Here is a 16,698-nt window from a genome sequence, read left to right as displayed (position 1 = left end):
TTGTATTAAGTAGAAACCAAACAGTGCCCAAGTGTTGGGTTATAAACATTCAGTCATCAACAAAAACTTTTACGTCATAGTGTCACTTCTGATAATCCTGTCTGTCTTTTTTTGGGTAACCATGGTTGCTTCTTCTTATTCGAAGTCCTTGAAATTCCCCAAACCAATAAATGAAAACATGTGCCTAAAGAACCCCTAAATTACTGTTATTAGTCAGCCAGTTTATTCTGAAGTGTAACATTTTCTTATCCCTTAACTGCAATTCCTAGTGTGTCAGGGCTTAACCATTAACTAACTACACAAACATATGGGTTCATGTGCCAAACCAAAAGTAATTTTTAAGGCTAGGAGAAAATTATTCTTGCCTATCACTTCCTACTGGAATAGATCATTCTATGTCTTTTAAAAGTACTATCAAATATAATATGATAGTTTATGCTTCTCACAGGTTAGTTGAACACTATTCTAACATCAATGTTGCTATAAAGAAGAAAACAGTAGGTTTATCTTAAAATTCAAATTTGTAAATAAGTTAATATAGGATAATATCAGATTTCTTGAAGTGGAATAAATGCAATCCATGATCCATCAGTTTTCTTTTCCTTCTTCTTACTCTTTTTTCTCTTTTCAAGACAAGGTCTTACTCTGTCACCCAAGCTGGAGTGACTGCAGTCTTAATCTCTTGGGGTCAGGTGATCAGGTGGACACTACCATGCCCAGCTAGTTTTTTGCGTTTTGCATTTTTTGTAGAGAAGGGTTTTTGCCATATTGCCCAGGCTGGTCTCAAACTCCTGAGCTCAAGCAATGCTCCTTTGGCCTCCCCAAGTGCTGGGACTGTAAGTATGAGCCAATATGTCTTCCATTTTCTCTTACCCCTAGTACTACACATAATAACACCCCACCCCCACAGCAATCTGTTTTCTAGGTTTCTGTAATAGGACATTCTCTTGGTTTCCTCCTCTCTTAGGACCTTTTTTTCTCCTGATATGAAGTCTTGCTCTGTCACCCAGGCTGGAGTGCAGTCGTGCAATTTCGGCTCACTACAATCTCTGCCTCATGGCTTCAAGCAGTTCTCCTGCCTCAGCCTCCCGAGAAGTGGGAATTACAGGCACCTGCCACCACACCCAACTAATTTTTGTATTTCTAGTAGAGACAAGGTTTCATCATGTTGGCCAGGCTGGTCTTGAACTCCTGACCCTGTGATCTGCTGACCTCGGCCTCTCGAAGTGCTGGGATTACAGGCATAAGCCACTGTGCCAGGCCCAGGACCTTTGTTTTTTAAGTCTCTGTTTCTCAATCCTCTATATGTTGAAATGCTGAAGTGCTCAGTGCCTGTTTTCTGCTCTGTTTTCCTCATTCTCTTCATTTCCTCCTAAGATGATTTCATTAAGTTTGAAGACTTTTAATACCTGATATATATGCTGCTAATTCCTAAATTTATAACTCTAGCCCCAACTATTCTCTGACAACCACACCCTTATATACAACTATCTATTGACATCTACCTCCACTTGGATATGTCTAATAGACATCTTCCAAATATAGTTTATGTTAAACAGAATTCCTGATTCTCTTCTCCCCCTTAAACCTACTCCTTTTCCATCCTTCCCCATCTCAGACAATGGCTCAATATCCATTCAGTTGCTCAGACAAAAACCTAGCCATAATCACAGTTTCCATTCTTCCCCTCATTGTCTCCCTACACCCAACCATTACCAAATCGTATCACAAAATGTTTGGCCCTTTAAATAGTCTCTCTCCTCTACTCCTGCCCCTCCAAGCCATTCTTGCCGTAGGAGTCTGAGTGATCTTATTAAACTTATAAATCAGATTATATCGTATCTTTTTTTAAAACCATAATGAGTTCCCATCTCACTCAAAATAAAACCTAAGCTTCTTGCCCATGGCCTAAAAAAATCCTCTGGGATTTAACCTCTGCCTCCCTCTTCCATCTGCTCTGGACTCTGTCTTGAACCCACCTACAAGTGCTGACTCGTCTTCTTGTCTTTCCCACATCATTTCAGTTAAAATGCAGCCATGTGAGAAAAGGTTCCCTGATCTCTCCACGTAGGGGATCCCTTCCCCAGCTCCTGTCAACACACCACTCGACCTGAAATTGTCTCATGAATAAGCTTCATGAGGGCTGGCTTTCTGTTGGGGTCACTTTGGGATTCTAGCATTTAAAACAGTGTCTGGTACATTGTAGGTACTTAATAAATTGAATTGAATGAATGAATGTTCAGCTTGAGCCAAATATCTAAATGTTAAGCTTGAAACATTCAACTGTATCTAGTTTCTGATGTTAAAATTTAGTTTTTCCATAAAAAGTCATTCTAAGAAAAAAAGATTTTATTAATACATATCAGTTTAATAATAAACAGCAATAAATAAATTTCCTGGTGGATGTTAAGCATTTTTAAATTTAGGTACAATCTTTCTAATTTTACTGGGAGCCAACATCTTAGTTTATTTCAAAAACCTATTATTTTGATGAATTAATAATGTCCACAGGGTTCTGAAAATTACTGTGTAAGTAACAAATAAGCAAATTATCTCCACTGGCACAGATAAAGCATAAATGATATTTTAGGTAACTTGTTTTCCAACTAGGTTGTGTGGGACAGAATAATCAATTTTGGGATGATTTGTGTATCCTGCTGTTCTTTTTCTCTGGTGCCTACTAAGGTCAATTTTATTGGAGCAAAGTCATTTTATTTTTCTTGTTAGCTGCTAGCTATGTTCAGGAAAGGGAACTTAGGTATAATTGGTTTACGTCAAAGTTCTGAATATTCCTTTGTTATCTTCCTTGTGAGGATGAAATGAGATCATGCATGTGAAATGCCTAGCGCTATGCCTGGCAAATAGTATATGCTCAAAAAATGGTATGTGATTAGCCTTTCTATCTGTGTTTTCACTAGGCCAGTGGTTTCAGCTCAAATATTAGAATCATTAGGGCCATATACAATGTGAGTGCCTAGGTCTCACATTCAGATACTTGGCTTTTGCTGGTCTTGGGTGGAGTTCAGGCACTGGCATGTTTTAAAAGCTACTCAAAGGATTCTAATATGTTACCAGGATGAGATGATGCTCTAGATTCTATCAAATGATCAATACTAATAACTCTCATGCCTCAGTTGCTTGGGGATAAAGTATATCTGCACTTTTAGATACACACACACACACGTACATATATATTTAGATATCTATATGTATATACATAATCACATAACTACTGCCATATATCAGTAGTAGTCTATGTGCGAACTGCCTCTGCATTTTGCCCTCTCCATTATCAAAAACTGAGAAGGTAATTCACAACGTTTCTGGAGATGTGGTTACCAAATGTTTTGTGATTTTTAACCTGACTGTCACTGCTTCTCCAAATATCAAATGGAACACACACACCATCATTCTCATTTATTCTCTCATCCTTTCATTTGAGCTCTTAAAACCGCTATGTGACATACGGATTTAAATTATTTCCAAAAAGTGCTAAAGGATTTAATAAAGATACTTAAGACTGATTGCGATAACTTGGGGACTGACTAAACCTGAATTGGAGACAATGGTTTTACCCTTTCATAACATTTAGTATTATGTGGTGGATGTAAGAGATAATGGATAAAAAAAAACTATACTTCAAAGTATTACTCTTTGAATAACAGATGAAAACCTGTAGGGTTTTTTTTTTTTTTTAATTATGAAATTTAGAATAACTTCTTTGGAAATGTTATTTCTTTAGAAAAAATTAAAGAGGCGGACCACTATTTATGGTGGATCTGAGTGCTCATAAACCTTTATGAAAGATGGATGGAAGGAAGGAAAAAAAAATACAGGAGGTTAAAGTCTGACAAACCACTGATCTTTAAAGCTTGTGATAAGGTACGGGATCACTGATAACCCATTACAATTTTATATCCTTTTATGCAAACAAGTGACTGATCTTGGCACACACAGTGGCAGAAAAAGAGTAATAAGGGGAGTACAAAGTATGCGGGCAAGATACACTATTTAATAGGCAAAAATATTCTGGCTTATACCAATCAAAGGCCAACAGAATTCGCTGCACAACTTCACCGACAATAACCAGTACAAATTAAGGCAATACTTTAGTGTATTCAAGACTACAAACAGATAACAAAATCTTCTTGTTTTCTTTTTAATGGAATTTGAGAACAAAATTTGTTGGTCTCAAATAAAGACAATACTCACATTTAAACTGGTTTTTAATTAAGTGCTTAAAATAAGATGATTTAACTTAATATTCAGGAGTTGTATTTCATATACCACTGATCAAAATAATCCTGAAATTTCTCTAACTTAATAATGATAATAATGACAACAAGCCTTTTTAAATTAACTTTGTAACAAGAAGGTAAGCAGGAAGCACCTCTCTCCAGCTGTCCTCACCTGTTGCAGAATTGCTCCCAGGGAGTTCTTGTCTTTTTGATTGACACCATCTTTCTGGAGTCTAGCAAGTAGCTCCGGTTTCTTGTAGGCCTTCAGGGCCAGTAAGTGAATCACCCTGTCTCTATACGGTCTCTGAGAGACACTGCTGCTGCTGTGTGTCTTTCGAATTGTATTTGCAGGGTTCATGGGAGTTGACCTTTTCCTCTCAGGAACTGTATCTGAAACAGCTTGAGGTGCTTTCCGAATTTGCACTCTTTTCCCTAAAGTCCAGTGGAAATGACATTGTTACACATTTGTGGGTTACCATATGAGCATCTCAGTTTCCATAATTCTGATTTAGTTACCTCTTCATTTCTAGAGGAAATAATAATAATAAAGGCCACTTTATTTCAATCTTTAAGAAGGCATGTAAACAGAAAGCATTTTAAATGCCTAAAATTTGAATTAGAAATTATTTTAATAAAATCATTTCTTGGAAATATGTATTATACATGTATTTTGGTCATTTAGCTACACAATTATAAGAACTAGTGACAGAAACTGTAACAACAGACTTGATAACTTATACCTTAAATAAATATATGCCATTTCTGAAAAGCAACCTATAATACAGTAATCATGATGAAATGTAAGAAATACCTGTCAGATCTCTCTAAGAAGACAGTCTTGGCTGAGCTTGGGCATAACCTTAGTAATTTCACAGGTTCAAAAGCCACAAGGGGGGTGGAGGTTAAAATCATGAGGCATCCACTAGCGATATTCTTTTTTTTTTTTTTTAAACAGGCTATGAAAAATTTTAGGATTCATAAAACAAAACTAACCAACCAACCAACCAATCTCAGAGGGCACAAACACATCTATCTTCTGCAATGCTGATACTACACATGTGAGTTAGAGAAATTGAAAACGGTACAAAGGAGGCCTTCACACCATTCTTGCATGGGCCAGTGCTGTTCATGTGGTTAACCCATTTGCTGTTTAGACTAAACACTGCCACTGGGCAAGTTGCTACTTCTAGAACATGTGTGGGCTGAGGGGAACGGGGTATTATGTGTATGTGTGAAGCTATCCAGACATGCCTGGTCACTGACAATCCCTGTAACCGTTCCTTGCTGAAGGGACAAAAAGTAGCATGAAACTGTATGAGACTCTCATTATTATGATTTTACAGGTGGAGTCTTTTAGCTTGTTTAGGACACACTAAGCCCCAACTCTACACCCTTTGGTTAAAGAAAGGGAAGAACTTGTAATAACATACAATGTGGACAACTGCATTAGGAATAAAATAACAACTAGGAGCTTTACTAAACAGTAATTCTGTCCATGTTGGGCTCCCCCGGCCTGGCCAGAGGGCCTATGTGTTTTGACTCCATCCTGCCTCGAGTAAGGGAAAAAAAATGAATGCTCTCAAACTGAAACCTCTACTGGGTGGTATGTTTCTTTACTATCTGTACAAAACCAATTGCAAAAATCAAACTATTACACAACAAAGGAACTCAACATTAAGGGGACACTGCCTAATGATAAGAAAAACTATTAAGTTATAATTAGAGTTGTAGAGATAGATTAGATTGGGTTTCTGTGTTTTTAAATTAGAGACAACTGGATCAATGTCAGGTGGGAAAAAAACTAATACACAGTTATGTGGGGGACACTGTGCTAAAAGCTGCATACACGTTATCTCATTAGGTCTCACAATAACCTGAAAAGACAGGCATTGTCCCTATTTCACAGATGAGAAAATTGAGGCTTTTAATGGGATATGCTCAAAGGGTAAAGTGTTCACTTAGCATTTGGGAGGTTCTGTGATTTAATACCTAATTTTCCTGCCTGTAAGTCTTTGCAGAAAAGGTTTTATGAACAAATCCCTAATGTTTACTGTTGTTTTGTGTTAGGCTATAAGCTCCATGAGGGCAGGGCAGTGGGTGCTTTGTCAGTATTTAATGACTAAGTGAATGACAGCAAGAGAACAAGTAAGCAGAGGAGCAGGAATCAGCATAGTACATATTTCCCCACATTGCCAGGCTGCCAGAGTGTGAACACACATTGAAATTTAAAATGCAGCAAGGGAAACCTTTTAATTCATCATTTACCAGTTGCAACAGTGTTAACAAATATTACTGTTCATTGAAATTTTAATAGAAATTTTTTTTTTTAAATAGAGCCAAGGTCACAAGTTTAAAAAATGCGATAAGTTCCACGCTCTCTCCCCCTTAACAAGTCTTAGCAAAAAGAAATTTGTTTAATTCTTTTCTAAACCAAGCTAACTAGGGAGCCCTTCTGTCTCTCTGGGAAGGGAGATGGGCAGAGAATGTCTGTTAGCTAAGCTACACACACTAGGACTGGTCATTTAGGATGCATCAAGCTGGCAAGGCAAATAAAAATAAAAAGAGGAACTGACAGTACTGCCACTGTGATTCAGTTGCCCTACCTCCTCTGTACCTCTGATTCACCTTCGATCCTTGTCTTAGAAGGTCTCCAAGGTCTATTGGGTTTACCTCCATGCTTCTCCAAAGCACATATGGAGGAGACAAATAAAGGACACTAATTTTGCCCTTAAAAGGGATGTACATACGATGTTTGGCAAGAAATTAAAAGTCTGACCAGGAGAAGACAGAACTGGAGTCTTACTTGGGGCCCAGTGCTTGACTATCATCTCTCCATGAATCCCCTACCCACCAAACAACTCACTTTGCCCTTTACCTCATTTTTCTTTTAGATAGCCAGTTATGGGGTAACACATCTCATTCAAATGCTTGAAAGGACAACTTAGCCACTCTGGACACTGATTCATACTCAAAGATCACTTGTTCGCTACCTCCCCATCCCATCCCTTTTGTGCCTATTCAACAAAGAAGGAGTCCTCTGGTTTAAGGAAAGACAGGCTACAGATGAAGAAAACATAAGCAACAAAGGTATTTACAGAATTGAGATGCTAACAGAAAAAGTAAAGCAAGAAAATGCCATGTTCAAGGTGGGCAGAAGAAATGATTTATTTTTTATATTTGCCTCAGAAAAAGCCATTTTAATAAAACCTGTGGGAGAACCTAATTCTCTTCCCAGACCCAACTGCTAATCAATTCCCTGGGCTCTTTATATAAACAGCATCAGGGGTTCCGACAGGGTTGGGTAGTCTGGGACTACAACTAAATCGTTATTTCATAACAGGAGTCCAATTCTAGATTCTCTGTTTAACATGAGATGGTAAAAGTATTTATTCCTGTCTAATGGCTCTGAGTAAACAATCTGAAAGGAAGGTGTTAACGTCCATCACAGAGAGAGAAGGGACCGCGGTAATTTTCTGCTGTTGTTTTTCCATTCTGTGGAACCTGATCAGAAGCCCTGGCAACACAGACTCAGGCTTTAAAAACATCTGCAGACTCATGACAATTACATGACTCTGTCATGGTTAAATACATAATCCACTGCAAGGGAAATCACCACCACTTGGCACTTGTGACTACTTTTTCAAAAAGTTTAACACCAAAATATATATACTTAACATTCACAAAATGTTAGCACACTGTAAAGGACCTTAGATATTGTCTAGTTCAAATACCTCCCCCCCTTTTTTTTAGTATTTGAGAAAGGCAAGATGTTAAATGATTTGTCTGGCATCAAAAATAAGGAGGTTTGTTCACAAAGAGCAGAAAATATAATAAGGAGGGTGGTCTGGAAGTCGGAAAAACTGGAAACAGGATCCTAGAAATTAGACTGGTTATTTTATATAACTAAATAAATATTACTACATATAAAAATGCATAATTTAGTACATATCCATAATTTAGGTACAAGTCAGTGAGCAGACTTAAAATATCAGTGAACTAGAAGCAGTGGTGATTAGTGATTTTTTTTTTTAAACAAAGGAGAGGGATTATAATAATACAATATTGTTTACCACTGATATAAATGTCATGACTAGATGTAAAAATATTACTGAAGATAATAATGTTTTCTAGGTTAAAGCCTTTCCTGCTTCTCTCTAGGCAAATAGGTTTTGGTTTCTTCTGCCCCCAAGAGGGTTGCAGAAACTCATATTCCTGGGTGATTAGGCCAGGTGACCCCTAGGAACACAGTCTTCACTGCCTCAAACTGGGCTTCTGCCCTAGTCTAGGTGTCAGCTGGCATCATGGTACCACCAGGCCACAGTAGGATCAGCATTTTTCTCATTGGTTCTCCACCCAGGCTGACAGTGTTGAAAACAACCTTGTCCTACAGTTACCTCTAACCAGACACAGGTGAACTTTTGGTGTCACTTTATGTGATATAGTCAATTATTAATTAAAGGGGTATATCTTACTGTCTTAAACACAGAACTTGTTAATAAGGTCATACTCATACAATTTGCTATTTGCTGATACCAACAATTTGGTATATAAAATACAGAGAGAATCATAATATTCTTCATAGGGTGATTACGAGATTCCTTGTGCACAGCAAGAACTCAGTAAATGCTGGGTTTTATTAGTATTGAAGGGTGATTGACATTTTAAAGAACTGAATGAGTCAGACAGTTTTGAGACACTGAAAGAGGCAGGAAGATACAAACTGAGCTGCCTGGAAGGAAAACAATATATGGGAAAGGGCTGACAATGAATAAGGTTAAAAGAAAAAGATCAAAACATGACATAACAAAGTGCAGTAAAAAAAATAGAGAACAAAAAATCCAATCAAGATACTTGAATCCATTCCTTCCCTGTATTCAGAATTGATCAGACTTTTAAGAGTAGTGTGCCCAGTTTTGAACTGGAGAGCAATAAAATAATTAAAGGGTTGGGATACAGGCCATATTAAGAAAAGATAAAAGGAGCTGGGGTTATTTGACCTAGAGAATAAAAGGCTGAGGAGGTTAAATGACAAGATTTATGACCAGAGAAGAACACTGTGCTGTGACGGTGAGTGGCTAGGACACTGAGGACAAAGCAAACAGGAAAAGGCCTACAGAGTGCCCAGATTGGCAGCGATCGCTGCAGGGCTCTGCGGCGAACAGGAAGGTATAGAGAGGGTGGCCAGCTCTTCTTAGCAGAGGGGAGGTGTAATATGGTTCACACGTAAACTCTGATACCCTCAAATTTCCTGTGGTCACCTCCAAAATGTATGCAAATTATTTGTAGTATCTTTAAGAAAACTTGCAAGTTCTAAAATTCCCAGTACCTTTAATAAGTATATGGACTGTGGGATTTGGGGTGTTGAAGTCTGTTGTGTAAGCTATAAACAAACTGTACCTGACTCTTTGAAAACAAAAACACATGAGCACGGATGACACCCAAGGACCATTCAATGGAAAAGTACAGTCATCATCACTGATTTTCTAGCTTTGGAATAAATCAAGGGGAGGGTTTTTTTCAGCTAGTTATATCGGGAAGGGAAAACATTGTTTTGATGGTTTCAGTCTTCTATTCCTTTGTCAGACACACCAATTTGTCTCACTGTTTATAAAATGGTGGTACTAGGCAGAGTAAAACAACATTTTCCAAGCAACAGGGGCAGATCACTCATAGTTTGTACTTAAATGTAAGTGTGGTAGATCTTGTGTGTTTTAAAAACAATTTGAGATTTAGCCTACTAACACACAGAGTTAATTAAGTTACTTTTAAGGACAAAGGGGAAAGGAAGGAGGTTGGAAGTTGCTACCTCACTCAGCAGGAAAGAGAAGGTGAAAAATCTCATTGCTAGTAACTTGCTGAGCAGGGAACTAAGCCCCATGAGTACAGGTATCTGGGGAGGGGATGAATTGTTGTTAAACCGAAGTAAATGTATCTAAGCTAAGCACCAAGCCCCAGGAGAATTGGCTTTGTTCCAAAGAAGTACTTATTAAAGACACTAGTGGAGCTTCTCAAAGCTGAATGTACCGTAGCTAGAGCAGCAATTGGAAAATACAGAAGTAGAATGAAGCCAAACCTTGGAAAGATGCTAGTTAAGGGATTGGTTCTTCAAGAGACTTTTTGTGAGCATTTAAGTTTCTAAATTAATATGCTTTCATCATTTACTATAGAGTTACTTGTGTTATTAAATTGACTAAGGACTCAAAGAGCTCATCCTCACTCTTGATAATTCTATTACTGTTAATAGTCACCATGAATTGACTCCTTAAAGTTGTTAGGATCACTGCTCATAAAGGAGAGATTCATCTTGCAAGTCTGGTCTTACCTTCCTTCAATCTGATAGACACTTGAGTGAGTTGATGATGGGGGTTGGTTAGGCTCTTAATTAAAGGATAGATGAGGATGAGGGTCACAGCTGAGGAACCAAAGAGACATCACTCTAATGCTCTGTTGTAATGCTTTGCTATAAGCACATTTTATATTTTTGTAATGAAAAATCCTTGTTGTACAAAGATGCTATGAAAATGTATGCAAACCTACAACAATGAGATTATTAACCCATAAATTCTACTAATAGATTTTACTATAAAAATAGCCCTACAAAAAGGCAAAACAAGAACCATAGTATCCATCATTGAAATTACATCACTTAGTGACAAAGAAAACACAACGGTACCATGATTGCAACTTCACACAGTAATATGACCAAACCCCAGTACTATGAAATAATAGTAAGTAGCCAATGGATGATTCAGGATGTAGGAAAGCATAAAACTTTAAAATATGCTCTTCAATTTATCAGCAGTGTGAAGAGAACAAATAACTTTGTTTTCCTCACCATGTTATCCAAAATGTTCTAAAAACTAGTTCCTGTGTTTTCATTAAGTTAATATTATTGGTATTTACCTACGGTGATCTTGAATTACTCCAATCAACCGGCAAGAGGAAGAAAGATATCTATACAAACCTACATATGGTCCACCGGGTTTGATAACTTTTGTGCTTCGGTTGCGGGATTCCTCCTCTGCCTGGGTCATTCTTTCTCGTGTCATCTGATACGAGTCGTTTGTTGCACACACTGTAATTTTATCTTGTATAAATCCCAGGCAATTGAGCTGGGAGGCTCCAGAGCTGTCAAGTAAGTCAGTGGCTTTGTTAGAGATGACCCTCATTTTGTAGAATAAAGGCAAACAAGAATTATATAATCCTAAAATCAGCAGCCCAAATAAGTTTGCAATCCTAAAACAATTAATTTTTAAATGCAAGTGTTATTTAAAATATTTAAGCTCCTCTTCTTCATATCACCTTTTTTTTAATATAATGGATGAAATGAGCTTTCAGAGACCAAATCCATAAAATTTTGAAAAAGAAAAAAAATCACTATTTGGAAAGACGCCAGAGTTCCAATGGGCATTGTAGTTCTTTTATTTAACTGTCAACTATTTTAAAGGATTATCTAACACTGATATGAGAAAAGTTAAAAAAGTTTACTTTTAGTGAAACCACAGTATACATGCTTTGGACTGACTAGTTGAAATGGACTCACCACACATTCTTTTTTATTCTTAATAAGGTATTTTAAGGCTAAAATACTGACAAACATTAAATAATTTAGTATTATTTTACTTTAGTAATAGGCCAAAAAGTTGCTAAAAATTGCAAAATTTGTATTTACTTTGTTAAATCTCTATATAAGATGACCTACTTATAGCAAATGTTGAAGAAAACACGGGGCAAATAATTTTTGCAGTAATTTTTTTTAAGGCTGGACATGGTGGCTCATGCCTGTAATCCCAACACTTTGGGAGGTCATGGCAGGTGAATTGCTTGAGTTCAGGATTTTGAGACCAGCCTGGGCAACATGGAGAAACACTGTCTCTACAAAAACACAAAAATTAGCTGGCTGTGGTGGTGTGTGCCTGAAGTTACAGCTATTGAGGAGACTGAAGTGGGAGGGTCTCTTGAGCCCAGACGGTGAAGGTTGCAGTGAACTGAGATGATGCCACTGGACTCCAGCCTGGGCAACAGAATGAGACCCCATCTTAAAAAAAAAAAAAAAAAAAGGAAGACATAAAAAAGAAGCTTTTATTAAAATAATCTTGAATATTAACATGGACTTAGAAGATGGCTGTTTCAAAGTAACATGCTAATATTAGGGGGATCATGGTCATGGTCATAGTCATAACTGGTATTTTACAAAGAAATTGCTATGGCCTGAAAACAAAGTAGTATATAAAAGTAATGAAAGTGACACTATAGCTCTGATCATCTATTTCCAAACTGAATTAGAAGTAACTTTGTTATAATACAAAAAAAAAAGGGTAGATTTTATAAATTGCTAAAAACTGTCTTTACAAATGCTATTAAACAAAACAAAACAGTTAATTCATCTCATAAACATTTCTTGGGCAGGGACTGCATGCCTAGCAATGTGTGAGGTACAGAGGCAGTGACAAGAACTAAGACAGTTGTGGTCCCTCCTTCAAGGAGCTGTCTAATGGGTGACAAGGATGGGCAAACTGGAAATCACAACACAGTGTGACAAATGCCAGGGCGCAGAGGACTCCCAGGAAGGTAATCTCACCTGGATTTCCTAGAGGAAGTGATGTCTGAGGTGATCTAGAAAGATGACTGGGCAAGGGAGAAGAAGAACGAAAGCGTCCAGGTGGACAACTAACCTGTGCAGGCTCAGGAAGAGCACAGAGGTTTCCAAATTGTCCAAAGAAAGTTGGGAAGGACAGTTAGAGCTGAGGCTGAAGAGGGAATGAGAAATACACCACACAGGGCTCTGAGGGTCATGTTATGGGTTTTGTAACCAAAGGATAACAAGAGGCTGAAATCAGGGGAGAGAAAATAACTCATTTGTATTGTAGAAAGCTCAATCTGGATGGAGGATAGATTGAGAGGAAGAAGGACACCGGAAGGAAAGTAGAGAGACCAGTTGCGATGCTACTGAAGGATACCAGGCAAGAGGTGATGGCGTGAACCAGAGTAGGGCAGTGAGGATATACAATAGTACAAAGATTCTAGAGATAGTGAGGAGGTGGAACTGACAAAACTTGACCAGTAGTTAGCCATAGTCAGAGAGGTGGGGGAAAGAAGTTAAAGATCATGCCCAGGTTACAAGGTATATGGAGCTGACACTTACTGAAACACTGAACACAAGATGAAGGGCAGGTTGGGAGACAGGACTGGGACAAAGAAAATTAGTTCAGTGTTGGAGATGGTGACTTTGAAGGAATAAGAAAAGAAGGGGTCCCAGGAGGGAACCAACTGAGAAGAATACTAGTATTTAAGCAAAAGGAAGAAAAGAAGACCACATGAGACTGAAAAGCCACAGCTATAGAGGCAGGAAGGAAACCAGAAGAGCACTGTGTAATGTAAGCCACTGAACAGGTGGTCAACAGTGCAAGACTGGCAACAAGTCCAGAATCATAAGGAACCAATAATGCATCCACTGGATTTCAGGGGCAGGGAGGTCACAGCTCCCTTGGGGAAGCAGTTTCAGTGGAATGGTGGGCACTGAAGCCAGACTTTGGGTTGAGAGGTGAGTGTAAGAGAGGTTGTTTATGTTTTCTCTTTTCTTTTTAAAATAAGATAGACTTGAGTATGTTTGCATGCCAAAAGAAAAAATTCAAACACTGAGAGAGAAATGCTGAGAGAGGAAGGTAATCCTCAGAGGAAGTGGGAGAGACGGGGGAAGAGTGGGAGAAAAATGACTGCAATAGAGTTAAGGTCTGGTGGTAGAAAGTTTGTATTTCAACACATCTTCCTATTTTTTATTTTATTTTATTTTTTTAAGATGGAATTTCATTCTTTGTTGCCCAGGCTGCAGTGCAGTGGCGCAACCTCAGCTCACTGCAATTGCCACCTCCCGGGTTCAAGTGATTCTTCTGTCTCAGCCTCCCCAGTAGCTGAGAGTACAGGCACCTGCCACAACGCCAGGCTAATTTTTTTGTTTTCAGTAGAGAAGGGGTTTCACCATGCTGGCCAGGCTGGTCTCCAATTCCTGACCTCCGGTGATCCGCTGCCTTGGCCTCCCAAAGTGGTGGGATTACAGGTGTGAGCTACCGTGCCTGGCCTCTTCTTCTTATTTACTATTTACTAAGTAATTGACATAGTGAGAATAAGCTGAACATAATGCCACTCATGCAAAGTCAAGAAACAGGTCTTTACGCAAAACAAAATGGAGCTGAACTCTGTAGACAAGAAGGTACTCTCTAGAACTCTTCACTCATTCCTTCTGAACTGAGTTACCCTGAAAGTTTTAAATATTTTGGACAAATGCAATATAAATGTTCCCTTAGTTTTGCTCTAGCCTAGCTCACCATTTCCTATGCCTAAATGTGCATTATTATATGCTATAGACCCCAGACTAGATATTTTTCACTAAGCCTGAGAATGGGTAGATTTAGGGAATTTTTGAAAGGCAATTTTGACTATGAGATTGATTTCATTTTATATATGAGAAAAGTGAGAGTCAAGGAAGTTTAAAAATATAGATAAGACTAGTTAATTTGTATTTGCTGAACATTTATTTACTGAGCATCTGTTTTTCCCCCTTCCTCTCCAGGTTGAGTCAATAAGCATGTATTTTAAGCTCAGTCAGCACTCTGAAATTAGAAAAGGGCATAAGAAAGTCTCTGCCCTTGAAGAGCATGCACTGTGGTCAGAGAGACAAGATCCATAAGGAAAATGGAAATTAAATTGAATAGAAAAGGTGGAGTCATATTATAAACAGGTCAGCTTGCCAGGCTAAGTGAAAGCCTGAGAACAAAAGCCAGTGCTTTTGTTTTCCTAGTGGCAGGCTTCAATTTATACCCTTACCCCCTTATTTTATAAAACACCTTGGATTATACAGAGGAAATACATTTGCCCCAGTATTCTCACAATAAATGTTTCTGTTCTCTTGCTGCATCATATATAGTTTTGTAAGTGACCTTAAATCCTTTTCTAAACAAGGAAGGCAGAAAGAATCACACAGGGTATTTATAACGCAAGGGTAAAACCATATTACTTAAGATGGTATGAATGATTTTGAAGATAGGATTAAGCTTTTTAATGAATTTCCTAAGGGGACATTGTTCAATTTGATATAAAAATGTGCTCACTATAATAAAACAAAGCACCATAATTAAAAATTAAGCGTACCATGTAGTGTGTAAAGAATACTGGGGAGGGAGTTAGAAGAGCTCAGTGCTCATTTAGCCGAGCCACTAACTAACCAGCTATGTAACTCTGGATAAGTCACCTGTGAAATGAAGGGATTGACTCACACAATAATGTGGTTAGTGTAAATGTGCAATGACATTTTAAATTTTATTTAATTTTTTTATCAGTTGAAGCGTAAATAGTCAATGTGGCCAGTGGCCATCCCAGTGGACAGCACAGAAAAGTCTATATAATCTATAATATAACAATTTATGCCAAAACATTTAAGTCTAAACGTAGGCAATTTTCAGAAAGCAAAATTAATATATACTAGAGGAAAATGACAGATTAAATAACAAAGTTACTTAGTCACCTTAAATGAGAGGATAAATTTAAAACTCTTTCAGTGGCTTATTTTGTATCTCTGCCTCCTGTACCTGCCTGAAACATTGCTTTCCTTCTTTTCCCCCACATTGAGCAAGTATTTACACAGTTTCAAGTACTGCATTGATAAGTCATAGAGATATACTGGTCTTAGGTTCTTGGGGCTAATGTCAAAGCCTAACATGCTGAGGAAACAAGAGAGACCCTAACCTCCCTTGTCTCTATCCAGGGGCAGAACAAACTTCTCCTGCTCAAGGGCCTATTCTTTAATCAGAAACAACCAAAGCAATGAAGAGTGAAACAAGTGGCTTATTGTTTACTGAGGATCTAAGTAGATAAGCGTTCCATGGTACCCTTGGGTGTGGGTGTATATTCTTGTCTTCCACCCTCTTTTTTTTTTTTTAATTAGAAGAAGAAGAGACTGCTTTAATGGGGTTAATTTCTAGTTTCCATGCAGCTGTAGAATAGAGATGTTTAAAAATCTACCTTCTACCTTAAAACACGACTTGAACAGGGAAGGAGGAAGAGGGCAGGCAAGATGGATATTTTTAACTTCTTTACCCTTGAGTGTGAGCCTCAGGTATGCTATATGATTCTTGCTTAAATTCAATGAATTAAATCTTTAAAAAAAATTTTTCAAATTGTCTTTAATTTTTAAAAACTGCATATTTTATAGGTAAAATATTATCTTCTTTACCTTAAAAGCCCCATGAGACAAAAAATCTTAGAACTGTTGTGACTGTATCCCCATGACAAATGAAATTTCTATTACATAGTAGGTGCTTAGTATTTTTCAGATAAATAAATGAGCTCTGTAATTCAATTTAATACATATTTGTGGATGACTATTATGTATCTTATTGTTTAATTTTCTAAAGCCCTCTTAAATAAAAAATTTTCCCCCTTTGGTATACCTTGAAAAGTACTT

The 16,698-nt window shown here is 37.7% G+C and overlaps 1 protein-coding gene across 2 annotated transcripts in view; it reads right to left on the bottom strand.

Moving 5' to 3' along the window:
- ELL2 (elongation factor for RNA polymerase II 2) overlaps positions 1-16,698 on the bottom strand; it is a 76,660-nt gene that overhangs the window by 18,201 nt on the left and 41,761 nt on the right. Inside the window, exons 4-5 of one of the 2 annotated variants that reach the window (XM_032275947.1) lie at positions 11,203-11,402; positions 4,411-4,670 (exon numbers count right to left, since the gene is read on the bottom strand). In XM_032275947.1, coding sequence (XP_032131838.1) covers positions 4,411-4,670; positions 11,203-11,402 — 460 coding nt within the window. The remainder of the gene's footprint in view (positions 1-4,410; positions 4,671-11,202; positions 11,403-16,698) is intronic. The other variant, XM_032275956.1, reaches the window with a different exon arrangement.

This window comes from Sapajus apella, unplaced genomic scaffold (genome assembly GCF_009761245.1).
Source record: "Sapajus apella isolate SASKATOON/1434 unplaced genomic scaffold, GSC_monkey_1.0 scaffold1, whole genome shotgun sequence".
Lineage (NCBI taxonomy): Eukaryota > Metazoa > Chordata > Mammalia > Primates > Cebidae > Sapajus > Sapajus apella.
Note: the sequence above shows the minus strand (reverse complement) of the source record. Positions and strands in the feature narration are given on the sequence as shown.